This window comes from Pan paniscus, chromosome 9, assembly GCF_029289425.2.
Source record: "Pan paniscus chromosome 9, NHGRI_mPanPan1-v2.0_pri, whole genome shotgun sequence".
NCBI classification, from domain to species: Eukaryota; Metazoa; Chordata; class Mammalia; order Primates; family Hominidae; genus Pan; species Pan paniscus.
The window spans coordinates 73,267,077-73,292,928 of NC_073258.2; the positions used below are offsets into that span (position 1 = coordinate 73,267,077).

At 44.8% G+C, this 25,852-nt stretch overlaps 1 protein-coding gene across 5 annotated transcripts in view; it reads right to left on the minus strand.

Moving 5' to 3' along the window:
* The window catches only part of CLPB (ClpB family mitochondrial disaggregase), a 147,133-nt gene that overhangs the window by 30,999 nt on the left and 90,282 nt on the right, over positions 1-25,852 (minus strand). For all 5 annotated transcript variants that reach the window (XM_034933310.3, XM_003815675.6, XM_034933312.3 and 2 more), the window contains one exon: positions 9,146-9,243. In XM_034933310.3, the coding sequence (XP_034789201.2) occupies positions 9,146-9,243 (98 nt within the window). The remainder of the gene's footprint in view (positions 1-9,145; positions 9,244-25,852) is intronic.

The following is a 25,852-nucleotide window of genomic DNA, read 5'->3' on the forward strand; positions in this document are numbered from 1 at the left end:
CTCAGAAAATGGATCAGACTTCTTGATAAAAATGTAAAGGACACTGAGATTAAGCCAGGCAGGCAGAAGATTACTGCTTCATGCTCTTTTCACAATGCTTAGCACAGAGTTTGTGCTAAAAAAACATATGAAATGAATGACTGACTTCTTTTATTTTATATATATATATTTTTTGAGACAGAGTCTCACTCTGTCGCTGAGGCTGAGTACAATGGCACTGTGTCGGCTCACTGCAACCTCCGTCTCCTGGGTTCAAGCAATTCTCCTGCCTCTGCCTCCCAAGTAGCTGGGATTATAGGCACCCACCACCACGCCCAGCTAGTTTTTATATTTTTAGTAGAGATGGGGTTTCACCATGTTGGCCAGGCTGGTCTTGAACTCCTGACCTCAGGTGATCCACTCGTCTTGGCCTCCCAAAGTGCTGGGATTACAGGCGTGAGCCACCGCTCCCGGCAATGATTGACTTGTGCCCAGCCTTGTGAAAGGCTAGCCAGTGGAGTAAACTAGAGAAGGAAAAATACTTGAGATATATATATATATTCTATTTGGAGAAGAGGAGAAAGAAGGATGGGAGGAGCTTGGTAAGGGCTCTATAAATACTATTGTTCCTGTCTTTGAGGAGATGGGGAGGAAGGCTACAAGACGAGTTCAAGGCTCTGCTCTGATAGGGATCCACTAGAGAAGAAGAGAAGGCAGGAATTCAGCCTGCAGAAGCAGAGGGCACTGAGCTGAGAGGCACCGTAAAGGAGCCACCCAGGAGAGCAGGAGTCGGGGAGTGAGCATCTTCTTAATAAAAGCCACACACAATTAGCTTCAGAAGCCCTCACCTGGAGCCATCAGCGACCAGCTTCCCATGCTGCATCTTGGCTGGGTAATCGCAGTCACTGGTTTCCATCAGTCTTGATTTAATATGGCACCCCTCCTGGCTGTGAGTGCATTTACAGGAAAGGGCTGGGAGGCCGAGGCGAAGCCTAGCTGGGCTCGCTTTGCTTAGAGGTGGGTGGCTGGGCTGAGTGGCTCTGCGGGGGAGGGTTACAGAAGGGATATGGCAGGCATCCCAACTGTTGGGCATCCCTCAGGGCAGAGGTCTGACAGTGAATCTGCCAGTGTGTTCACTGAGGGGGCAGCTGGAGTAGGCAGAACAAGACCCTGGGCAAGAATGGGAAGGTAGGTATGGAGGGGGAAGAGAAGAGAGGCCAAGCTGCAGTTTGCCTCTCAAGGGGAGGTCAGGCCTATAGAATCCACCTGCTACTCATAGATAAACTTGGGTATGCCCCATACTCCTGAATCCCTGACTCAGATGGTGACTCATATCACAGTCGGGGCTTCTACCATGTCCTGAAATGGTATGACATAGAGGCCTGGGAAGGGAGGTCAACAAAGGGAACAAGGGGGTAACAGATGAGATGGTGGGGGTGGGGATGACGATGGAGAAAGCCTGGTGGAGGGGAATGATAAAAGAGGAGCCCAGGAGTGCCAACAAAGAAGTCTAGGGGATGCAGAGCAGATGGGAACACAAGACTGGGAGATGAGAGAGGCACACAAGGAATTTGAAAGTCTCTTAAACTAGTCCACAAAGGACACATCCCTGTAGAGGAAGGCCGAACACAAAGCAGGTGTCAGCCCCTTCACACTTGGTAATCACTAGGTCGGCATCCCAGATTCCATTCTCCTCTCTTCCAGTCCATCCTCCTTTTGCTGCTAAAGCCAATATTTTAAACATGTAAATCTGATCATGTCACTCCTCTGCAAATAGCTAGGTGGATTAGAGACAAGACTGATGAGAGAAGGTTGAGGGGCAAAGAGTGGCTAAAGTGAGAAAATGAGTTTGTGCTCGTCTCAGGTGGAACTCCTGACCTCAGGTGATCCACCCGTCTTGGCCTCCCAAAGTGCTGGGATTACAGGCGTAAGCCACTGCGCCCGGCAATGACTGACTAAATTTTAAAGACATGAGCCATGTGCCCAGCCTTGTGAAAGGCTAGCCAGTGGAGTAAACTAGAGAAGGAAAAATACTTGATATCTATATATTCTATTTGGAGGAGAGGAGAAAGAAGGATGGGAGAAGCTTGGTAAGGGCTCTATAAATACAGGCTACTACAGGCATCATATCAGAGACGTGTGATGTTGATTTATCTCATAACTGGTAGTCTTAACTTCGATCACTAGGTTAAGGTGGCGGCTGCCAGGTTTCTTCACTATTTTTTTTCCCTTTGTAATTAAAAAGTATCTTGTGGGGAGAGACTCTGACACTGTGTAAATATCCTGTTACTCCTCAAACTTCAACTCATTAATTTTAGCACTCACTGATTTGGGACTGGGTGTTTTAATCCTCATAGCCCTATGAAGTTGATAGTATCATCATCCCCATTGTACAGAGATTAAGTACATTCAAGCAAGGTTCTACTGGCAGCGAGTATGGAGACAGAACAGTAACCCTTGCAGTCTGATTCCAAAGCCTGCACCGTCCACCTGGAGATAAGGAAAGACTTGCCTTCAGGGAGTTCAGTCTGTTTAGGAAGATGAGACTTAAAACAGAAACTTTCTATCTGTTAGAAGTATTAATGCTTCTAGTAAAGGGCAACTTGATACATTTATTGAAAATAAACCCCACAGGGTGTTCTTGCCAGAAATGCATAATCTGAGTTTAATCACAATGAAACAGCAGATAAACCCAAATTGAGGGACATTTTACAAAATAACCAACCTGCCCTTGTTAAAATGTCAAGGTCGGCTGGGTGTGGTGGCTCATGCCTGTAATCCCAGCACTTTGGGAGGCCGAGGCGGGCAGATCATGAGGTCAAGAGATCGAGACCATCCTAGCCAACATGGTGAAACCTCGTCTTTACTAAAAATACAAAAATTAGCTGGGCGTGGTGGTGGGTACCTGTAGTTCCAGCTACTCTGGAGGCTGAGGCAGGAGAATTGCTTGAACCCAGGAGGCGGAGGTTGCAGTTAACTGAGATCACACCACTGCACTCCAGCCTGGTGACAGAGCGAGACTCCATCTCAAAAAAAAAAAAAAAAAAAAGTCAAGGTCATAAAAGTCAAGGAAAGACTGAGGAACCATTCCAAATTATTATGTTTTATTTTTCTTTTTGATTTCCACATTATAACGTTTGGACCATTCCAGATTAAAGAATGTTAAAGAGACATGACAACCGAATGCAACTTGGATTTTGAAACTGTCTTTTCTTGTAAGGAGAATTATTAGGACAACTTGTGAGATAGGAATAACATCTGTAGATTAGTTAATATCAATATTAATGCCCTGATTTTGATGATTATACTGAGGTTCTGTAAGAAAATGTCATCTTTTTTTAGGAAATACATACAAATATTTAGGGGTAAAGGAGCATCATGTGTAAACTTATTCTCAAATCATTGAGAAAAAAATTATATATATATCCTTATATGTATTATTTATGTACATAAATAATAAAGCAAGTATGATAAGATGTTAATAGTTGGGAATCTAGATGAAGGATTTATAGGAATTAATTGTACTATCTCTAAAATTATGCAAAAATAAAAGTTAAAAATATCAGGATAATGCCTACCCTTGGGGGATGAGTCTGGAAGGGAGTCTGAGGCAGGCTTTTGGGGTGCTTCTAATAGTCTGTTTCTTAATAAGGTGTGTCTTGTATGTGAAAATACAGTGATCTGTACATTCCTGATATGTGTATCTTATACAAGTATATTTCAATAAAAAGCTTTTAAAAGTTAAAAAAAAGGCCAGGCATGGTGGCTCATGCCTATAATCCCAGCACTTTGGGAGGCCGAGGTGGGTGCATCACTTGAGGCCAGGAGTTTGAGACCAGCCTGGCCAACATGGTGAAACCCCGTCTCTACTAAAAATACAAAAATTAGCCAGTTGTGGTGTGGCCCCTGTAATTCCAGCTACTGGGGAGGCTGAGGCAGGAGAATCGCTTGAATCTGGAAGGCAGAGGTTGCAGTGAGCTGAGACCGTGCCCTGCACTCGAGCCTGGGCGACACAGCAAGACTCCATCTCAAAAAAAAAGAAAAAAATAAAAATAAATAAAAGTTTAAAAAAGGGAAAGAGAAAGTTGGTCCCTAAAAAGCACTTAGCACTGTATCTGGCCCATACCATAGTAAGCCACAGGGCCAAGTACAGAGCCAGGCACATGGCAAGCTGGCACCTGTAATGAGAGGCAAAGCAGAGAATGGGTTGATTGAGGCCAAGGGGAGGAAGAACATAATCCTCCTACCCTCCTGTGTGCTCCCCCTCTCTCCTCCTGCAGGGCTGCACTCAGCTCTGAGAGGAGCACCCAGGCTCTCAGCCTGGAATGCGGGCCCAGGGGAGCATCACATCCCCAGCTACCCCTGAAGCAAATGAAAAAATATAGATAGGAAATGTGCTTGTGATCCTGTCACTGGGATATGCAAATAAAATATATAGGATAGGCCTATCTGCCTAATATTCCTGCCGATGCATTCTTTGGGTGTGATTAAAATGAGCAATAAATTCCTCGTGAGTCTCGGTGCAGTGAGGATTGGGAGTGGAGATGCAGGCTGGCACGAGCACGTTCCCCTCAGCTGAATATTCATCATGGGATAGCTCCACATATTTTTGTTTTATCTGCTATCATGTCAACAGAGATATATTTCTACCTCTCCTTCATCTCTTAGTTAAGACATGAAAATGGTCCTGGCTTTAAGTATTCAACTCTCCATCTATTGAAATCCTTCAAGGTGAGATTACAGGCTACCTCCTCTTTGAAGCCTGCCCTGCTCTCTCTGCCAGGAGGTGATCCACGCTTTCTTGGAGACTCTACCAACTCTGCGAACCCTCCTAAGACAAATCAGTCTGCAGGTATCAGAGCTAAGAGTGCCTGCCTCTCCCCCAGCCAGATGGCAAACTCAGGGACAGGGGCTGGGCCTCATCACCTCTGGATATTCTCAGGGGGCCTAAGGAGGCTTCGGCGCAGAGAATGCTGAGAGAACTGAGGAAGCCAACAGTGAGGGACACATCATTCAGACCACTTAAGGTGACAGAGATTCTACGGTAAATGATGCATTTTAAAGGGCAGAATTAAATAAAAAATTAGGCTTATGGATAATTTTAAATGGAAAAATCACCAATAATATTAAGTGAATAAAAACCAAATTCCAAATATAGAATAGGATTGTAACTCCTTCAGGGCCAAGTAGGAAACAAAAGTGTCTGATAATCGAGGACATAATATAAGAGGGAATGGGGGGCCCTGTGGCTGGACAGTGCACACTCCCAATCCCCAAGGCATTACCTTCACATTTTTGGAAAACTCTGGGTGGCTATATAAAATGCGGCTGCCAGTTTGAGACTCCTGGTATATATGGTGGACTGTCGACCACATTTTTTACAAAAAAGGCCATCTATATAACTATACATAGATATGATCCAGAGAAGGCTAATACAGTATCATAAGAGGAAACCTATTGTTCAATTCCTAATAGTCACTTATAACAACTTGGTTTTCTGTAAATCATCTGCTTGCTTTCCTGCAGCTTTAGTTTTCCCATCTGAAACAGGGGTAACAAGAACTACTTCACAGATTTGCTACAGGGTTAGAAAAATATGTATTTGAGCACCTGGCACACTACCTAGATGCATTTGATAAAAACAGTATCTATCATTGTTATAATTAATTAAAAATATTAATAGTGGTTATGTCTTGGTAGGAGGGCTAGAGTCTTTGAATTAAATTCAGCTCAGTTGTCATCTCTTCCAGGAAGTCTTCCTTGATAAGTCATACCACTGATGACTCAGTGGTGTCATGGTTTACTTGCCTGTCTCCCTATCAGACTGTAGCTCCTTGAGTGTTTTACTCATCAGTCTTCTTCCCATCTAGCCCAGAACCTGGCACATAGATGTCATTCATAAATATGTACTATATTATTTATTTCTCTTCATTTTACTTTTCTGTATCTCTAAAACTTCTATAATGGGACATACAACTTTAATACAAGTTTTCTATGAGCATAATTTGACTACAGAGTGGTAGGTGGAGGTGGAGGAGGCTGAGCAGGGTGGCAGGGGGATGCTGAGCAGAGAGAAGGGGAGCCAGATAAGATCAGAGTGACAGCAACCCATGTCTAGACAAAGAGCCAGGAGATGGGGCCCAGGCTGGAGCTTCAGCAGCCTCCAGGCCTGAGTCATTATGTTACAGATGCAGGGCCTGAACTCAGAGGCAGCTGCTTCTTACTTACTGGCAGAGGGAGAAGAAACCAGGTCTAAAATGGTGTTCTTCCCACAAAAGCCTGCCTCACAATTTTGAAGAGGAAGCTTTTTGCAGTTTGGAGGAAAAATGCAGAACAGAATGAATGGGTGACCAAGTAGATGCTGAACAACTGAGAGAAAGCCAATGCCGTTGGCATCCAGGGAGGGCTGAGGGGTGCTTCACATAGGTAGAATCTGATGGGACAGCAAAGCAATTAGGTGGAGATGCTCAGTGGACACATTCAGAATGGAGAAAGTCCAGACTGGATGAAGGGATCAAGTGCACAGAGTGACAACGGATGAAATGGTCTTCCAGCTGAGAGCTAGGGAATCCCTGGACTGGCTCCAAGTGGTCTTCTTAGCCTCTAAGGCAGCCCCTCCATGGTGGGACAGCTGTGTTAGGGGCTCTTCCCTGAAGCTGCTGCCCAATAAGCCTAGCCACTCTGGCTCTGCCATGGAATAAATCTCACTCCCTCTCACTCAGAGCTGTTTCTATGCTCTTCCTCTTCTGGCCAGATGCCCTATTACCATCAGCTTTCTCTCATGGCATAGTTCCTCCTGCCACCCTACTGCCCTTTTCTGCACAGATTCTAAGAGATCAATGTCTACTTCGAATATGGTGTCTGTAATTGCCCTCCATGCTCCAGAAGGGTCTGACTGGCACAGGGGATTGCAACTGCCATTTGTTCACTCTGGACATTAGCCCTGTAATAATGTGGCCAACTTCAAGCCACTTCCCTTGGGCAGCTAAATTTTGTGAAGGGTCCCTCAGTGGGCCTAACCCCTCCACCAGCGCTGGCACTAAGGGGCCTGTTCTCTTGCTTCAGTGGCCAGACCAGTACCTGCTCTATGTCACACAAGCTCAAAAGCTACAGGCACTCTTGGCCAAGTCCAGGGCTGGTCTCTCAGGCAAAAGCCACTGGGCTTGAAAGGGGAGCTGATGATGAGCATGCAGTCCCTAAGATTATGCACAACAGTGCTGAGGGATTTCCTTAAGGCACTTAAGGAAGCTGACCTGACCTCCTGACCTGCTCCTAGGACAGAAAAATCTGAACAAAAGGAAAGAAGCATTTGCCCTCTGAAATTTAGTAGTTCTTTCTGGTCACAAGGGCCCCTGGGGATGGGTTGTGAAAAGCTAGTCACCCTTCCTAATTCCTTCCTTTCTCCAGAAGAAACTACTGCAAAACAGTTACTAAAAATACCAGGGAGGCAAACTCTGTATGGTTCATGTTGATTACCAAATATTTCCAGCTCTCCCATTTTAGGCACATGGTAGGATTACTCTTCTTGGCCCCCTTATGATTGGTTTGAAACATGGGATTAGTTCTGGCCAATGAATAGTGAGTGGAAGAAAAGGATCCTCCTTCTAGGCTGAGCATTTAACTGCAGATGTAAGACCCTTCAGAGCATCCTTTTCCCTCTGGCAAGCAACTAGCAACATTCCAGTGGGTGGCTGCTCTGCCTGCTGGGATCCCTAAGTGCCTAGGATGAACAGAGTCTGCCCCTCACCCACAACCACAAGGAACATGCAACATAAGGCAAAAATAAATCTTATTTTGTTTTGTTTTAAACCACTGAAATTTGGGGTTGTTACAATAGCATAATCTAGCTTATCCTGACTGATCCATAGACAATCATATGTTGCCTAGAACATTAGAAACCATTTAGTACAATGTTTTCGTATCACAGAAGACTGAGCTTTAATGAGGGGATGTGGTAGCCCAAGGTCACATGGGCAGTGAGTGGTGAAGCTAGGATCAGAACCCACATCTCTTCAGTCTCAGTCCAGGGAGCTAAGTGCTTGGACTCAAGACAGAGAATATTTGCCACTAGGTGGGACCTGCCACACTGAATCATCTCAAGGTACTTCAGCCAATTTGTGGATAACAGACTCCATGAGGCTGGAAAGGGCACAAAAGTCAAAAACCAGGTCTTCCAGTCCCTGTCCTGCCACTGAACCTACCACATGACCTGTAGTCAAGCCTATTATGTTCAGTTTTGAGGCTAACTCACTCTGGGACCAAAGGCAAGCCACATCACAGCCCTGGGCTCCAGTTTCTCCAGGAGTAAAATAAGTCAGCTGATTTAGGTTTCAGAGATTGAAACTTGTGGCAACAGCAGAGTCCCCTCAGAGGCTGCCCCAGGAGTGAAGGGCAGGCCACGTGGGCAGTGCTCTAGTCCATCTCTCTCCTTCAACTCGAACAACTCAATTTTCCTCTGATTTATTGGCTTATGTTTTTGTAAGATTTCCCATCACTGGACTTGATTTCTAAGGTCCTTGCCAGCTCTCAGATTTGTGATTCTAGTTCTTGGATTCTGTCCAGTAGTTCCTGAGTTACAGCTCTGTGGCTGGGAGAGGTGGAAGACTTAGCCCTGTTTTCAGGAGTTCAAAAGTTTGGTTGGGAAAACAGAATTAGAATGGAGGGTTTTTTGGCTCAGATTCTATACTAGGCTTTCTGGAGTGTGTGTGGAGGGGAGGGGTGAAGGAATAGTTCTAGAAAGAATGATGACAAGAAAAGATTGTTTGATGAGACTGTAGAACACATGAGGCCTAGGAAAAATATGACCAAAATCTTTGCTTGGGCTAAGGATTTTGTCTGGCTAGAACCCCCTCCTCTGAAAAGGACCTGGGAGATCCATCACTTCATAAACCAAATTTAAAGGTAATGCTCAGAAGCCAGAAGTGGCCAAGGCCGCTCCCTGGTCATGATAGGGGCAGCTTCCTATTCTTGGTGAGACTGGGGGCTGGATTTGTATTTAAACAGATAATAATCAACAGATAATAATACAGATAATATCTGTATTTAAACAGATAATAGTCACCTAAGGAGAAGTGGCCTTTGGTGTAAAGCCTGACATAATTTAATGAGTGAAGGATTAAATGATGCATGGAGTACCCACAGGCCTCCTCCCTTCCCTGAGACTTACCTTGGCTTCAGAAGTCCTCAGAAGCTTCATCACTTCCCCTTCTCGGGCATAATCCAAGGGTGTGTGTCCCATTTCATTCCTCTGCAGGGGGTTGGCTCCTGGCAAGAGAAGAAGGATAAACAGAGGCTCTATGAACGATCAGTGGGACCTCAGCCTTCCCTTGGAGGTGGCTTAAGGCTCTGATTTCTATGTTGGGAATGTCCATGGACACCTACAAATGGTGGAAAAACATGGTACTGGGGCTCCTACATGTGCATGCACACATGTTCGGTAACATACTATACACACGTAGATGTGTTATACACAAACACACACAGTTGAACATGCTAAGAAAGTATGCCAAACAAATACACAGGTTAATATACCGCAGCACAAATACATGTAAACACACAATTTCATACATGTATTCATTAAAATGTCCATATTTTCCAACATATCAGCATACAGATAAACATTCATTCATGAAGCCATATAAAGGGTTCCTTTCTAAGGCAGAGAATATCCCAAATAACAATTAAATGGTTCCCCTTCTTTCTGTTTTCTGCTACTCTCCTTTTATGCTCTCTGACCTCTGGGCATTTCCTGTCTGTCTGAGTCAGCTGAGTCCCCTGGAAGGGCATGGGCACCACCAGCAACCTGTCTATGCCACTCTGGCTGTTGGTGGGTGAGTGCATGTGGCTGGGTATTTCCTCCAATCATTAGTTCCTGTGACTTAAGGACAAAGACTTTGAGTATGACAAGAAGAAGGGGTTAGCTTGGGGCCATGTATCTACCTTCTCTCTAAGTACTGGCAGCTGACAAGCCTGTATCAAGTGTCTGCTTTGTGCCAGCCTTGGCAGTTATGGAGGAAAGGTCACTCTGACTCTGTGCTGTCACAGCCTTCCCAAAGCCCATGTGTAAGCACCTCACTCTCTTCTTCAAAAACCATCCATTCCATTCAAGTCGGCAGACCCTGAATGAATGGGGCCTGAGGATGCAGAAGAATCAGATCTGGCCCTGCCCTTTAGGGAAGGGCAGGAAGACAGAAACATAATTAGAAAACTGCTTTGTACACAGCAGATGCTTAATAAATGTGTGTTACACAGAACATTAAGGTAATAATTATCTAGTATTTTTTGAGCTTCTCTCTTGCTCAGGAAGTACTGTCTGAAGTAAAGAAGGTTAAGACTCAGTCCCTGCCATAGGATAGAATGGGCTGGCTGGGAAACCAATTAGCACAGGGCATGGCTCAGGGTAGGTGTCCAGCCACTGTTGATGTACAGTAAAAACCAGTATTTCTCAATCCAGTATGTGAAAACATTTATATCATGATACAGAAGTATTCCTATTGCAAGTCTCTACTTTAAAAATTTTTTTATTAAAATTTTAATTAAAATTTTTTAATTAAACTTTTTTATTCAAAAAAATTTTTTTTGGCCAGGTGTGGTGGCTCACGCCTGTAATCTCAGCACTTCGGGAGGCCAAGGCAGGCGGATCACGAGGTCAGGAGATTGAGACCATCCTGGCTAACATGGTGAAACGCCATCTCTCCTAAAAAATACAAAACATTAGCCGGGCGTGGTGGTAGGTGCCTGTAGTCCCAGCTACTCAGGAGGCCGAGGCAGGAAAATAGTGTGAACCCGGGAGGCGGAGCTTGCAGTGAGCAGAGATCGCGCCACTGCACTCCAGCCTGGGCGACAGAGCGAGACTCCGTCTCAAAAAAAAAAAAAAAATTTTAAGAGACAGGGTCTCACTATGTTGCCCAGGCTGGTCTTGAATTCCTGGGCTCAAGCAATCCTCCTGCCTTGACCTCCCAAACTGCTGGGATTACAGGCTTGGGCCACTGCGCCCAGCCACAAGTCTCTACTTCTTCTTCTTTTCTTTTCTGTTTTTTTTTTTTTTTTTTTTTTTTTGAGACAGGGTCTCACTCTGTTGCCCAGGCTGGAGTGCAGTGGCGTGATCTCTGTTCACTGCAACCTCCACCTCCTGGGATCAAGCTATTCTCCACCTCAGCCTCCTGAGTAGCTAGGATCACAGGCATGTGCCACCATGCCTGGCTAATTTTTGTATTTTTAGTAGAGATGGGGTTTCATCATGTTGGCCAGGCTGGTCTCAAACTCCTGACCTCAGGTGATCCTCCAACCTTGGTCTCCCAAAGTGCTGGGATTATAGGCGTGAGCCACCATGCCCAGCCACAGTCTCTACTTCTTAAAAGACCCTATCAACTTATGAACAACAGTAACCATTTATTAAGCATTTACATGTGGCTGTCTGCCTGAGAGGCAGAGGAAGTGGCTAAAGCTCTATAGCGATGTGGGAGGTGGAGGGGGAAGGGGCAGGCCATAGGAAATACAATCCAGGTGAAGGAAACTTTTATTATCGATAAGAAAAAACTAAGTTTTTTTACACAGTACTATCTTCTAACAGGAATTTAGTGCAGAATATTGATAAATATATTGTTTTTTATTAAGATACAATTCACACACCATAAAATTAAACCTTTCAAAGTATATAATTCAAGGCCGGGCACAGTGGTTCATGCCTGTAGTCCCAGCAATTTGGGAGGCTGAGGTGGGCGGATCACTTGAGGCCAGGAGTTCGAGACCAGCCTGGCCAACATGGTGAAACCCCATCTCTACTAAAAAAAAAAAAAAAAAATTAGCCAGGCATGGGGGCACATGCCCGTAATCCCAGCTACTCGGAAGGCTGAAGCACAAGAATTGCATGAACCCAGGAGGCAGAGGCTGCAGTGAGCTGGGATCACGCCACTGCACTCCAGTCTGGGCAACAGAGCAAGGCCTTGTCTAAAAAATGGAAAGGAAAGGAAAAAGGAAAGAAAAAAGGAAAGGAAAAAGGAAAGCAAAGGAGGTATACAATTCAGTGGTTTAAAATATACCATTCCAGAACATTTTCACCCTCCTCCAAAAGAAATTCCCTATTATCAGACACTCCCCCTACCCCCAGCCCCAGCAACCATTAGTTTACTTTCTGTCTATGGATTTGCCTATTCTGGATACTTCCTATGAATGGAGTTGTATAATATGTGGCCTTTTGTGTCTGACTTTTTCAGGCTTACCAGAATGTTTTCAAGGTTCATCCATGTGGTAGCATGGCTGAATAATACTCCATTCTGTGGATATACTACATTTTGTTTTTCTATCAGGTGATGATCGACATTTAAGCCATTTCCCCTTTTTGGCTACTATATAAACAGTGCCATGAACATTCACACACAAGTCTTTGTGTAGATGTATGTTTTCATGTCTCCTGGGCAGATAATTGGAGTCATGATGTAATAATAGTAACACTGGTATTTATTGAGCACTTACTCTGTGCCAGGCACTGTGCTCGGTACTTTCTGAGGGATGGGAATTAAAATCCCCAAGCTACAGGCTCAGAAAAGTGAAATAACTAGCCCAAGGCCACAAAGCTAGCTTTATTTGCTTGAACTAGGAGTAAAAACCACCCCCAGGTTTTCCTAACTCCAATTCTCTACTCTCATGAGGGCAGCCACAATATACCCCTGATGAAAAAGCCTTCAGTTGGCCTTTGCTTTCAGGACAAAGTGCAACCTCCCTAGGAAGGAGTGTGTCTGTGGTCTTCCTAACTACTGGGCAAGTCCTTAGAGGCTCAGCCAGAGCCTCATCCTTTCTTTCCATTCTGTTGGCACTTACTGGGCACTTTATATCTGCAAGCCTCTGTGTGCAGGATGATGAAGGATTGGCAGAGCCAATGAATAGTTTCTCTCTTTATATTTCACGACTGTTCTGTAGCAACTGATACCTTGGCCACTCTCTCCTTTGAGTTCTATAAAACCACTTTTCAGGTTTTCTTCCCACTCTTGTGACCATTTCTTCTGTTTCTTTTGCAGACTTCTCTTCCTGTCTTTAAGATTATTAGGTGCTACCTAGAGTTCGAGTCCAGCACAATTCCACCTCTCCAGGAGCTCATGGAGACAAGAGGTCACAGGCTGAGTGTCATCAGTGTGCTGAAGGAGGGACAGGCGGCACTGGGGGGCTCAGGAAGGAACAAAGTGCTCAGGGACTTGTTCGCCTAGCCTAGCCTTCCTGGCCCAGCCCCACTGAGTTGCTTTCTCTGGCGCTCAGCACTGAGGGGCTCTGCAAGGGCTGAGGAGCCAGTGGCAGACAGCATCCTCCCCTCCCCCCAGAGCTAAACCACAACGGAGGCAGAAAGGGAGCTGCAAAGAAGCAATGGAAAGGTCTGTCCTTTCTTAGCCTCAAGGGGAGCTCTGTCACTAGATATGAGCCGCAGTGGAAGGGAGGGTTAGGGAGAGACCTCTGGAAGGGGAAGAATGGCAAAGAGAAGAGCTTCTGCTTTGGATAGGAAGAAAGAAATGGGAGAGAGAAGAGGAGGGGCAAGAGGAGAGAAGGTGACAGAGGAAGACAGTGGAAGAACGAACGGAGTGAGATTAGCCTCTTCAAACAAGTGCTGTCAGTGATCTATATTTGCTTACAGAATGAAAAATGTGTGCCATAAACATTGGCCACTGAGTAATTTCTAGTAGGAGTCGTGTCACTTCTCATAAAGGATGGGATGGGGACAGGTAGGACATCTCTGCACCTGGGCCAGCCAGCACAGGGGCTCCTTTTAAAGCAGTACGGCGCCTGTCTCCAGCCCAGGAGGCTCTCAGGTCAGGCTCCACCTGACCATTCATGGAGAAGGCTCCCCAAGGTTCTGGAGCCTCAGGGCAGCATGTCTGCCCCCACTTTAGGAAGGCTGAGGCAGGGGTACCATGGATAGTGTCCATCTAATATTAGTACCCCAGCCCTGCACCCTCGCTCTGACTTGACTAATTGCTGTAATAATTGATAGAACCTGACTTCTACCACTGATCGATTTCACCTCCACGACCAACGGCCACAAACCATTACAGTCCAATAAATAACCACGTTGGGCCTCACCCGCCTGCCCTCTCCAGGGGCATCAGGACGGCCCGTGCCCTGGCCTGACCTCCCCTTGCCTCCCACCCAGGGCCCCTTCGGGCCGAGCAGCTGGTCTAGAGGGCCAGGCCTCTGGGAGCAAGTGAAAGGGCTGGATGGAGGTGGGGAGTGCTAATCGCAGGCCATCCGTCACCTCCCACTGGCTGTCTGGGGCTGGGGCAAACACCTGGAGCACCCCAGGCAGTGTGGTACAGGACCCCTCCCTTCCTCTCCCTCTCCAGATTAGTGTGTCCCAGCTTATAATATTTGATAAATAGCAGACTGGCTTCCTGGCAGCACTGCTGCGGCTGCGCCTGCCCGCTACAGCTGTGAAGGTCACTCATTGGGGAAATATGTTTCTGTCAGTGGTATTGAAAAAAGTTTAGTGGAGTGACAGGCCTCAATTTTTCAAATTTTATTAACTCCATCCTCTTAACCATTTGTCTTGAATTCCTTCAGATTCTGGGGGATCTGTCAATAGGGCCTAGGCCAGGAAAGTAGTGTGGGGGGGTGGGTGGTCGTGGGGCTGATGCTGATTGGTGCCACTATGGCTGGTTTGGACCTCATCACCCAGGGCAAGGTAAAGCAGTGGCAATGGTGTTGGTGGGAGTGAAGGCCTGGCTCACTGGTGCTGAGGGAGCCCACTCCTCTTCTCTGGTTCAGTACCTGATTTTGATTTGACGCAATTATTGACTCTCCAAGTGATAAAATGGTGAGTTCTTCCAATTCCCTAAGAAGATACTCCCTTCTACTACATCTCAAACGGGTGGTCACTCGGGCTCCTCTGAATGTCCCCAGTACCCAGCCCCAAGCTCATGGCTCTCCCAGGGGTGTCCCCCATTTAACTGAGGGCAGATTTTTCATATATGAGCCCCAGATTCTCTCACCAACCCCACTTCCATCTTGGTTCTGAAAACACCTGTTCATCTTTTAAGACTCAGTCCTAGCTTCTCCTCCAGGAAGGCTTCCTTGTTTCCCTTCCACCCCAGGTTGGGTACCATCCTCTCTGCTCCCATAGGTATTTCGGCTTCCATCTTACTGCATTGGCCACCCTGCATTAAAGTCTGTCTCATCTAAGACTGAGAGTTCTTAGAAGCCAGACACTGTGTTTGATACACTGCTATATATCCTTGCATGGGATGGGAGCTCAATAATATTTACCAGATGATTGAACCGTATTCTCTCCAGGTGCCATCTTCTGAGGCCACACAGAACATGGCTGTTCTTTCTGCCCCAGGAGAACCTTTATGATAGCAAGTACAAAACCATGTACCTTTTTCCTATAGACCAAAGTCCCCAGTTTCTTTGCTGGTCCCAGAAGCCTCTCTGCCTGGTTGGCAGAAGAGGTCAGGTCAGGCCCCAGTACCCTCTATGCTCTGTAGGTGCGAAGTGGGGAAGAAGTGGTTGGAGAGAGAGGCCCACCTGCCTTTCCTAGGGAGAGTGTTGAATCCCACCTAGGGAGGTGGGATTCAGATCTTCTCTGTGCTGGTGGGAAAAGCTCATAAGCTGCGGGGGTGGGAGGAGGCTTGTCACTCCCTCCTCCCTTGACACTACTCTGTCCTGACCCTTGCCTACCTCAAATAAGATAATGTGTATAAGAGGGCTTAACAACAACAACAATAACAACAACAGTAAATGCCCTATATAAATGTGTCGGCCTATTATTATTAACATTGACATTCATGCCCCTCCCCACCCCCGGTTCTGTCAGCACACTGATCTTATAGTGATACAATTCCACTACAGTTCCCATGACTCAGCCCTTCCCTCTGAGAGCACTGGGCTGGGGAGCCAGTGAGGGGCCGCCTCTCCCAGCTGTGTGATCCAGGGCACTTGCTCTACTTCTCTGGTGGTAATGACTGCTGCCCTACCTACCACCTACCACTAAGGGCTTTGTGAGGACTAATTAGATTAACAAGTTCAAAAATGATTGGAAAGAAGGATTAGACAGGTGTACAATGTTCTTTGTAATAACTTTTACATTCACTCTTGCTTTCCATATTTATTGCTAGTGGCTTTACCACCTTCATCCTCATTGTCACTATTTCAGCAGTCTGTTGACTATCTCAAATTAGAAGTTTTGGTTGAAACTTCTGATTATGGGAAATCCTTCCCATGATCAGAGACATGTCAATGTGGACTGATCCATTCTTTTCGGTTATGAGCTCCCCATCAAGGAAACATTGAGAGAGAGAGTGGCAGGATGACCACATATGAGCAGCCATGCACCTTCCCTGTGTCCACGCTCAGCTCCACTCTGTCCCCACCTGTGGTCTCTCCGATTACCCAGATCCTGCCCATTCTTTAAGGCCCAGTTCTCTCCTCCTCCAGTGATCAGTGCTCTCCCTTCTGGGCTCCTAGTGTCCTACCTACTTACTCCTTTTCCTGGCCCTCAGCCTCAGGGTCCTGGCCTGCCACTTTCATATCTTGGTTTGGTCTTCACATCCAGTATGTATGGGGCTACTTAAGTCAGAGCCAATTCTCCTCTACTTTCCCAGAGGCTGAAGGTGAGAGAGAAGAGACTTGTTGAGAATGCTGCAGGAAGCACAGAAGAACTGGGAATAAAGCTCTGGTCTTCTGATATCTTGAGCTTTTTCTATAAACCACAGCACTGAGCCCTGCTCAACATACGTATGTACACAGACATTCACACTTGCAGATATGCCCCCGCCCCCCTGCCCCTGTAATGAAAAATACTTACTGGGCACTTGTTATGTGCCATAGCCTGTGCTGACAACGGCCATGGATTTAACAATTTGGTGAAGACAGCAGGAGACATTATTATTTTTTCTAGTTTACAGATGATTTAACTGAGTCTAGCAGAAGAGCAAGGGGAAAGGTGACAGGCTAACATTTGTTGGGTATAATGCCTTTATATACAGTGTCTGAATTATTCATCAAACAAAGATTCTGAGAAAGAAGAGGCTCAGAAAACTAAAATAATTTACCCATGGTCATACAGCAGATAAATAGTAAAGCTGGGATTTAACATGGGGATTTATTATACTATTCTCTCTTTTATACATGTTTGATATTTTACATAATAAAAAGTATTTTTTTAGGAAAGGAAGCCAGGTCTGATTTTCCACTACAAAATGCTACCTTCCAAAGGCCTGATGACTCAAAAAGAGAGAAAACTCATCTTTTTTCCTCTCTTCCAGTGTGCTCAGATGCTCCAAAGCTAAGATAGGGGCATTTCTAGAGGTAGATTTCGGATAGACAGCTTTGTAGAAAGGGGACAAAATGAGGCTCCCTTTCCTCCCATTCAGGGCTTCCCTGTCTGGGGGCCAGGGGAATGGTGACACACATTAACTAACCTCTCAGAAGGTCATCCACAAGTCCCAACCCCCCAGTGGACATGCTCTGATATGATCCCTTGCCTTCAGGGAGGCAGATTTCTAACATTCAGGGAACAGAGAGAGTTTTAATGGAATGGATCCAGACATTCCCCATTCCACTGTATGGAATCAGACTTGTTCTTGCCCTTGGGCAGAACTCAGAGTAGTGAAAGACAGAGAGGGATAGAAATAATGTCATTATACTACAGGGGAGTGAGGAGATGAGGATGTCAGGGGAGTGAGATGAAGATGATGATTCTTCCCCCTACCCCCCTGGTACAAGGGAGCTAGGCATTGTGTAGCTGAGGAGGTGGGAAACCACAGCACCAGCTGGAGAAGAGCAGAAGATACTACACTGAGCACTAAAGAAAAAAGGACCGGAGAAGTGGAGAAGCCTGGGGAAAGGAAATTAGAGCTCAAGGTCACAGAGACTACGAGTAGGAGAGTGGGAGCTAGAACCCACGCCTACTAGTCCAGGGCTCTTTCCACCTACACTGTCTCAGCCTCTGCCCACCCCATAGCTTTCACTTCCTTAGCACCGACTGGAAGGACTGGCCTATACTGGGCTACCACTGTTCTCTTCTGTGGTGCCAAACTCATCTTTGCCCATCACTCAGACTTTATGTTCTGCAGACTCGGGTTCATCTTCCCTGCCCTGAAGCTCTTCCAGGCCACTCAAGCCTACAGATCACTTCTTCCTTTGAACCGCTAGAGTTATTACCTGATCACAGACTTTCACACATAGGTCTTGTCTCCACAATCAGATGTATGACCAAGAATGCTTTGTGAATGGCTAGAGAAGGAATGATGATGATCACTAGGCATCAGGATGGGTTCGCAGAAGCCAAGTCATGCCAGACTAACCTCTCCTTTCTTTATCAGGATGACCTATTTGCTCAATCAGGTACAATTAGGCCAAATGTGGACTTCATGAGACATCTGATGGGATGTCTCAGGATAATCCTGTGGTCACAATGGAGAAATGTGGGCTGGATGCCAGTACCACATGGAATGCTAGTAAATGACTGATGGACTAACCAGACCCAAGGAGGTGGGTCACTGATGGATCAGAGGTCTGGAAGGAGTTTCCACTGGCAGCAAACACTTGGTCCTTGTTCAGCATGTTTATCTATGACATGGATATCACAGGGACATCTTCCTCATCAAATCTGCAGATGTAATTAAGGTGGGAAGGGTACCAAATACACCAGATGGAAGATTGACATTAAGAGCTAAAGCAAATATGATGCAAGTTAGTGGAAATAAATAGGAAGTCATAGGTTTGGAAGAGAAAGTGAGGATTGTTCTGGGAAATGTGATTGAGAAAGGAAAGGGTTTAGAGGGCACGTGAGAAAAATAGTTTAAGGAAGTAGAGGGTTTAGGCTGGACATTTTCAGATATTTCAAGGGCCATCATGTTAAATTGGGATTAGATTCATTCTACATGAATCCAAGGGTAATATTAAAACCCTGAGAAGCAGATTTTGGCTAAATTTCTAACCATGGGAACATCCAAAAATAGAATATGAGCAGCCTCAAGAGCAACTGAGTTCTCCAGCACTGAAAGTGTTCAAGCATTAAATGGACAACCGCTTAGGAGGTTTCCTACTTATATACTGGTTTACAGATTTTTTTTCAAGATTAATTGTTATCCGTTCAAAGATATTTTTTGAGTCTTCTATGTGTTTGGCACCATGGTAAGTGCTAGGGATACAAAAGTGAGTAAGAAGATACTGTTCTTGCTTTTCAGGAGTTCCTGATCCAGTTGAGGGGAGATGGACAAGTTTATTTCAGTAGTATCTTGTGCTTTGATTACAGACCTCAGCACATGGAAGGCTGGCTTTAGTTTAGATTAAGTCAGAGTTCCTGTGGAAATTCAAAAATGCGTTTGGTTACTAAAGGCCAGTAACAGTTTAATCAAGGCCAAATCACTTGCTTAAACTTACTACTGGCTGTGAGAATATAAGTGTACAGTGAAACAGAATTTGTGCATTTTTGTGCATGACATTTTGCTCTTATACCTTGAGTTTTGGTCTTTGGCTGGGACTTGTTTATGAACCTACAGATTGTCTTACAAGTGGCTGTGGTGTCAGGGTGAAATGATTTAGCCAGCAGGGCTACCCAAGTCTCCATTTCTTACCCACCCTATGGGGACTGCTTCAACACAGACATAAACATGCTCCTGCCGTTACCTTATTGCACTCGTCACACGGGGAGGCTAGAAGGCTTGATTCAGGGATATGATTGGATTTTAAATCCCAGTCTCACAGGATTTTAATTACTGGTTTGGGGCAGCAGAGATAGGCGCTGGCTGCCTTTGGATGGAGGAGGTCGATACACCAGTCCACGACATATTGAGCCACAATGCCTGCAGACTGTATTGCTCTATTTAATCATCTTTTGCAAAATTTACAGTGGAACAGGAGGGATCGATACGGAATTTATCACATTCTCTTGTAAATATGAGCCAGGAAAGAGTTCCAGGCAGTTTGTTACTGAGTGGGAGGGAACATGTCTGTGTACAGCTGGGCATTAGGAGATGAGACAAAATCCATACTTCTTGGCATAAGCTACAGACATTCAGCCAGTCCCTCTTACGCCTGAAGGCAAGTTCAATGGGTAGAATGCTGATTCATTCATTCATTCAACCAAGCAACCAACCAACATTCTAGATTACCTATTTTATGCCAGACCCTACAGAGGACAGGGTGGACCCTAGAGAGCTCTGGGAACATACACTGGAATTCTGCTTATGAGATCCTAATCATAGCTATAATAACACAATGGCTCTGCCACTTAGTGGTGAACCTTGGTTGCTACTGAACTGCTTGGTGCCCTTGTTTATGCATATGGAAATGTTGATAATAAGAGTCCCTAACTTGCAGAGTTATTATTATTATTTTTTGAGCTGGAGTCTCGCTCTGTCGCCCATGCTGGAGTGCAGTGGCACGATCTCGGCTCACTGCAAGCTCCACCTCCTGGGTTCACGCCATTCTCCTGCCTCAGCCTGGCACCACGCCCGGCTAATTTTTTGTATTTTTAGTAGAGATGGGGTTTCACTGTGTTAGCCAGGATGGTCTTCATCTCCTGACCTCGTGATCCGCCCACCTCTGCCTCCCAAAGTGCTGGGATTACAGGTGTGAGCCACCGCGCCTGGCAAGTTATTTTAAGTATTAAAAGAGAGAAAAGCCTTAGTCCAGAGCTTTTATCAAAAAATGGTAACTGTTGTTATTTTTCCTTCAATTACTATTACTAACCATTCCTTCCTACAGTGGATAGGGTGTTGAACAGGGAGCCGGCTACCCTACCTCCTTAATAGACAGAAGGGAGACTGGATGGCCTTCCCAGGTTAGAGATCTGGTCAGGGCCACCAGCAGCAGAATCAGAGGAGCAAGAGGAAGAGGGTGTGTAAGGAGGAGATTCATGTTAAGCTCTGTTTTTTGAAGCTTCAATTGCAATCTTTAAAACAATAAAATAGTCTCCTAAAATTGCTGTGGGGGAACAGAGTGAGAAGTGATTCACTTCATGTAGGCAAACCATGGAAAGTTATACATTAAAGATATAAATGAGTTGGATCTTGAAGGCTAAGTAGGAGTTTGATAGGTGGAGAAGTGGGGAAAGGATATTCCAGGCAAAGTGAATGAGGACAGGTTTGGAGGCAGGAAAAACTATGCTAGGTAGTGAACAGTTCAGTGGGCCATAGGCAGAGACAGTTCCTGTCTCCCAGGCCTACTTGGCTGCAGGCATCCTCCTGGTAGGCCCACAGGATGATCCCAATCCTGAAGCAAACCATCATCCTCATCCTCTCTTGGAAACTGGTGGCAGAAGTCACTTTAGAGTGACTGCATGCTGGGTTAAACATCTGGGCTTAATTTATAGGCAGTGGGAACTGCTGAAGGTTTTAAAGCAGGAAAGTGAAATGGTTTTGTGAGATGGAGGCTGGTTTGATGGGATCCTAGAGGTAGGAAGAACAAGGCTGTTATAATAGTTCAGGTGAGAGTGATGAAGACTGAATTAGAGAAGTGGGGACAGAGGAGAGAATGGGCTTAAGATGAAATTCTAAGAAAGACAGGGCTTGGTGGAAAGTGAGGGAGAAGTCATCAGACATAACACTTCCTAGTTTGAGCGACCAGTAGACAACCATACTATTCATCAAAGAGAACACGGAAGACAGTGTGAGGAGGTATGGGTTTGGACGCATTGAGGATGAGAGATGTCTACGGAATATTAAGCATCAACAAAGCTATGGAAGACATGAAAATGCCTGGTTTGTTCTACGGAAAATAGGTAGATCAGTGTGGTTAGAAAGAAGTGGTATAAAAACCATGGAAATGAATATTCAAACATACTTCACATACAGAGTTAGACAAGGAAAACAGCAAAAGCAAAAACTCCTGCCAAGGATCTCTGGTCAATGCAAACCTAACGTAGAGGTTTTCTAACGGTGGATAATGCTCTGAATAGCATGTGACACAGGCAAAGAAGTGAGGATCCTTAGCTCATTTTCATTTTGGACAAGTCCCAAAATGAAAATGTTCACGACTTTCCTGGAAGTCGTGGGCTTTCAAGAGGCCAGCCCTACTCCTCCTTATCCCCACAGTATAGCACAGACTCTCCTCAGAGGTGGCAGCAGGTTCTATGGCCAGAGAGCAGCTAGGAGCAACTGTCAGTGGGGAGGGAAAGGCTCTGGATAAAGCAGAGTTCAAAGTGCACTATCAGAGCCAGGGTCCTCAGGCCTCTGCAGTCTTCCCTCCTGCAAATGACAGCTGAGACCAAAGCATCCGAGCCTGGGGTCTGGGCTGAATTTAGCAGTCATAATTACACTGTTGACGTCTGGGGCACAGCCACAGTCTCCGTAGAAGGCGGCAGCTTTTGTTCATGCACTAAAAACACATCATCTTCAAACATGCTAATCCTACGTCTGCTTCCATCTAACAACATTGAAAGGAGGCTGAGGAAAGGGCACACAATGCCCACACATCTGGCTAATTCAGTTATGAGGCCAATCAATCTTGATGGGTTGTCTACGAGACCCCAACCACCCCAAAGGACTGAGCTGACCAGATGTTTAAGCTTCTGTTGACCAATCCTAGCCTAATGTGCAGGGCAGAGAAGAAGGGTTATCAAGAGATGACTTTTGCTTCCACTTACACATCTATTCCCAAAGCCAAGTAGAGCCCTCTGCTTGGATGAAAAGTATCAGCACATTAAAGTAGTGGTTGAGCCAAGCTCACTGGAATGAGGTACACTCAAATATACAGATTTTCAGTCTGAACTCAAGGAACATAGGAAGCCTTATTTATGGCTGCCTTTGTGAACACTCACAGCAACAGAAACCAATGAAATATTTTTTGCTAATTGCACTTCCCTATATGGAGAGAATCGGAAATGTGGGGGTGGGGGAGGTAGTATCTTCAACTATAATATCAAATGTTATAGGCTACGGTTCTGGGAACAGGAACTGTTTTATCTGCTGATACCTGCTTTCATTCAAGGCTGAAGGAATTACTCATCTCCCTCATAAAACATTTGCTTTTTTAAAAAACCAGAAGCTTCTGCCAACAAGGACTCTTCCAGTTTATGCACCTTCTTTTATGCCCAACCATAGTCACCAGGCAACCATCACCAAAAATAAAAGTGGAAAGGTGGTGGGAGGCTAGGAGGAAGGAGAGAGGACAGGGATAGACTACAAACACCAGGAGGACCACTTTGACCCAGAGCTCCTTGCTGTTGCTAGTGATTCCATTTTTTTCAAGATGCTTTTCCCTCATTAATTCTGAGGATTTCACCAAGTTTGTCTCAGAATTGAGGATGCATGACAAAACAGATGAATGGTCCTGGGTAAAAGAAACTTCCAACTTATTAGAAAGTAGTGAGAGAGAAGCAAAGATTAAAAATGAGATCTTTATTGTGATACCCTGTGCCCAGAACAGTAATTGGCACTCAGTAGGAGTTTAAAAAATACCTGCTGACTGAATAATTATGGCCCCATTATGACACAGCTGAGCTGTGCTCCTTCCATTTCTGTTTGTCAGAAGAGGCCTCCTATGGTCATGGGCAATACTGCTCGACAAAACCACTGCCCACAGATCAGGAGAGTCTTCCTTCAGCCTGAATAAGCACAGATGAAGTTGTGCTGAGAGGTAGGGCTATGAATGTCATTACCACATCCAGCAACCTCTTTTTCCTCTTCTCCATGGGTACAGTAATCTATACTGCTGACCAATCTTGCCTCCTTTTAATTCTTTTCTACCTTAAAAAAATATATTTTTTTGAGGCAGGGTCTCACTTTGTCACCCAGGCTGGAGTGCAGTGGCACAATCTCAGCTTATTGCAACCTCCACCTCCCGGACTCAAGCAATCCTCCCCACTCAGCCTCCTGAGTAGATGGGACCACAGGCACATCACCACACCCAGCTAATTTTTGTATTTTTTTTTTTTTTTTTTTTTTTGTAGAGACAGGGTTTTGCCATGTTGTCTAGGCTGGTCTCAAACTCCTGGGCTCAAGCCATTTGTCCACCTCAGCCTCCCAAAGTGGTGGGATTGCAGGGGTAAGAGCCACCATGCCTGGCCTTCTTTTCTACCTTGATTTCCATGATATGCAATATCCATGACTTTCTCTCCTTTGCAGTTCATTCTTCTTTTCCAAGTTATTGAGTGTCACCGAAGCCCGAGTCCTCAGCCCTTATTCCTTTCTCTCTCTATGCATTCTCCTTTAAAAAACAGCTCCGATTTGTTTAAACTGCCCTAGTGGTTCTCACTCCTGGCTATATATTAGAATCACATGGGAAGTGTTAAAACCATATCAATCCAAAGTAGGATAAAATATTTCTATATATCACAGATAAAGGGCTAATATTCTTAACATAAACAGAAATTTTAAAAATCAAGAGAAAAACAAGACCGAAAGTCCTATAGAAAAGTGGGCAAAAGACACAAATAGACAATTCACAAAAGGAGATATAAAATGACCGCCAAACATATGAATTGATGTTCAAGTTCACTTATAATAAGATAATCAAACTAAAATTACAATGAGATACTATGTCTCGCCTTCATATTGGCAAAATTCCAAAAGCCTGACAATACACTCTGTTGGAGAGGCTACAAGGAAACAGACCCTCTCATACGATGCTAATGGAAGTGTAACATGGTACAACTCGTACGGAGGAGAAGCTTGGTAATATCTAACCAGAGGACGTATGCATTTACCCCCTGACCCAGCAATACCACTTCTAAGACTTTACTGTAAAGGCATACCTCCAACAAGACCAAAATATATATGCATAAGGTTATTCATTGTAGCATTATTTGTAACTGCAAAATATTGGAAATCTCAAGGTCCAAGTATGGAATACATGGAATATACATACAATGAAGTATTATGCAGCTATTAAAAATGAGGAATATCTCTATGAATTTACATGAAGTGATTTTCAAGAAATATTGTTAAGTTAAAAAAGCAAACTGCAAAGCGACATATACAGTATGCTACCTTTTGTGTAGGCAGAAAAGTGAAATAAGAGAACATATAAATATTTGCTTATACAAAGAAACACAGGGAGGATAAACCAGAAAACAACAAAGCTAATTATTTACAAGGGGTCAGGACTCACTGAGAGGGACAGAAGAAGGTTGAAAGGGATACAGGAGGGAGGTTTACTTCTCTGAGTATACCTTTTGGTACCTTTGACTTTTAGAAATGAGGTAGTGCTCTGCATATTCAAACAATAAAATTAAATCAATCAGGATACGTAGGGGAGAAAAATCCTAAAACTGAGAGCAAATTGAAAAATTAACCCAACTGTATTTCAAATGAAGAGCATAAACACACTGAAGGGGGAGAAAAGAACCCTAGTAACTTAGGAACCCAGTATTTGACTATATACTCTCAGCCTTGGATAGACTAGGGGTGAGAACTGCAAACAAATCCTGACCTGAACTTTTAAGGAGATTTGTTTTCTACAGTGGCATGGGTAAAGCAGTTCTGAAGCTTTTTTAGATGTATTATAGGATTGAGCAAATGAGCAAATAAATAAATGTATCAACGTTATTTGCAGCTACCATTGTCACTAAGGAAGAAGGACATATTAATATGAAATGTGTGAAGACACGAAAGAACCCGTCAGGATTAACTAGAATGTGGGGCAGATGAGGGGGCAGGCAGTATTGGTGTTCTCAGGATTTCTAACATATGTAGGTGCATAAGAATAGCTTGTGCTTACAGCCCCAGCTACACGGGAGGCTGAGGTGAGAGGATCACTTGAGGCCAGGAGTTTGAGAGCAGCCTGGACAACATAGCTAGATGCTGTTTCTTAAAAGCAAATATCATCCTTGGTGCATTCACATTATAAACAAAAAAGTAAACAATATAGAATATCTGTGTGCATATGTATATACATGTATGTGTATATTTTAATGGATATGTATATATGTGTGTATATACCTATA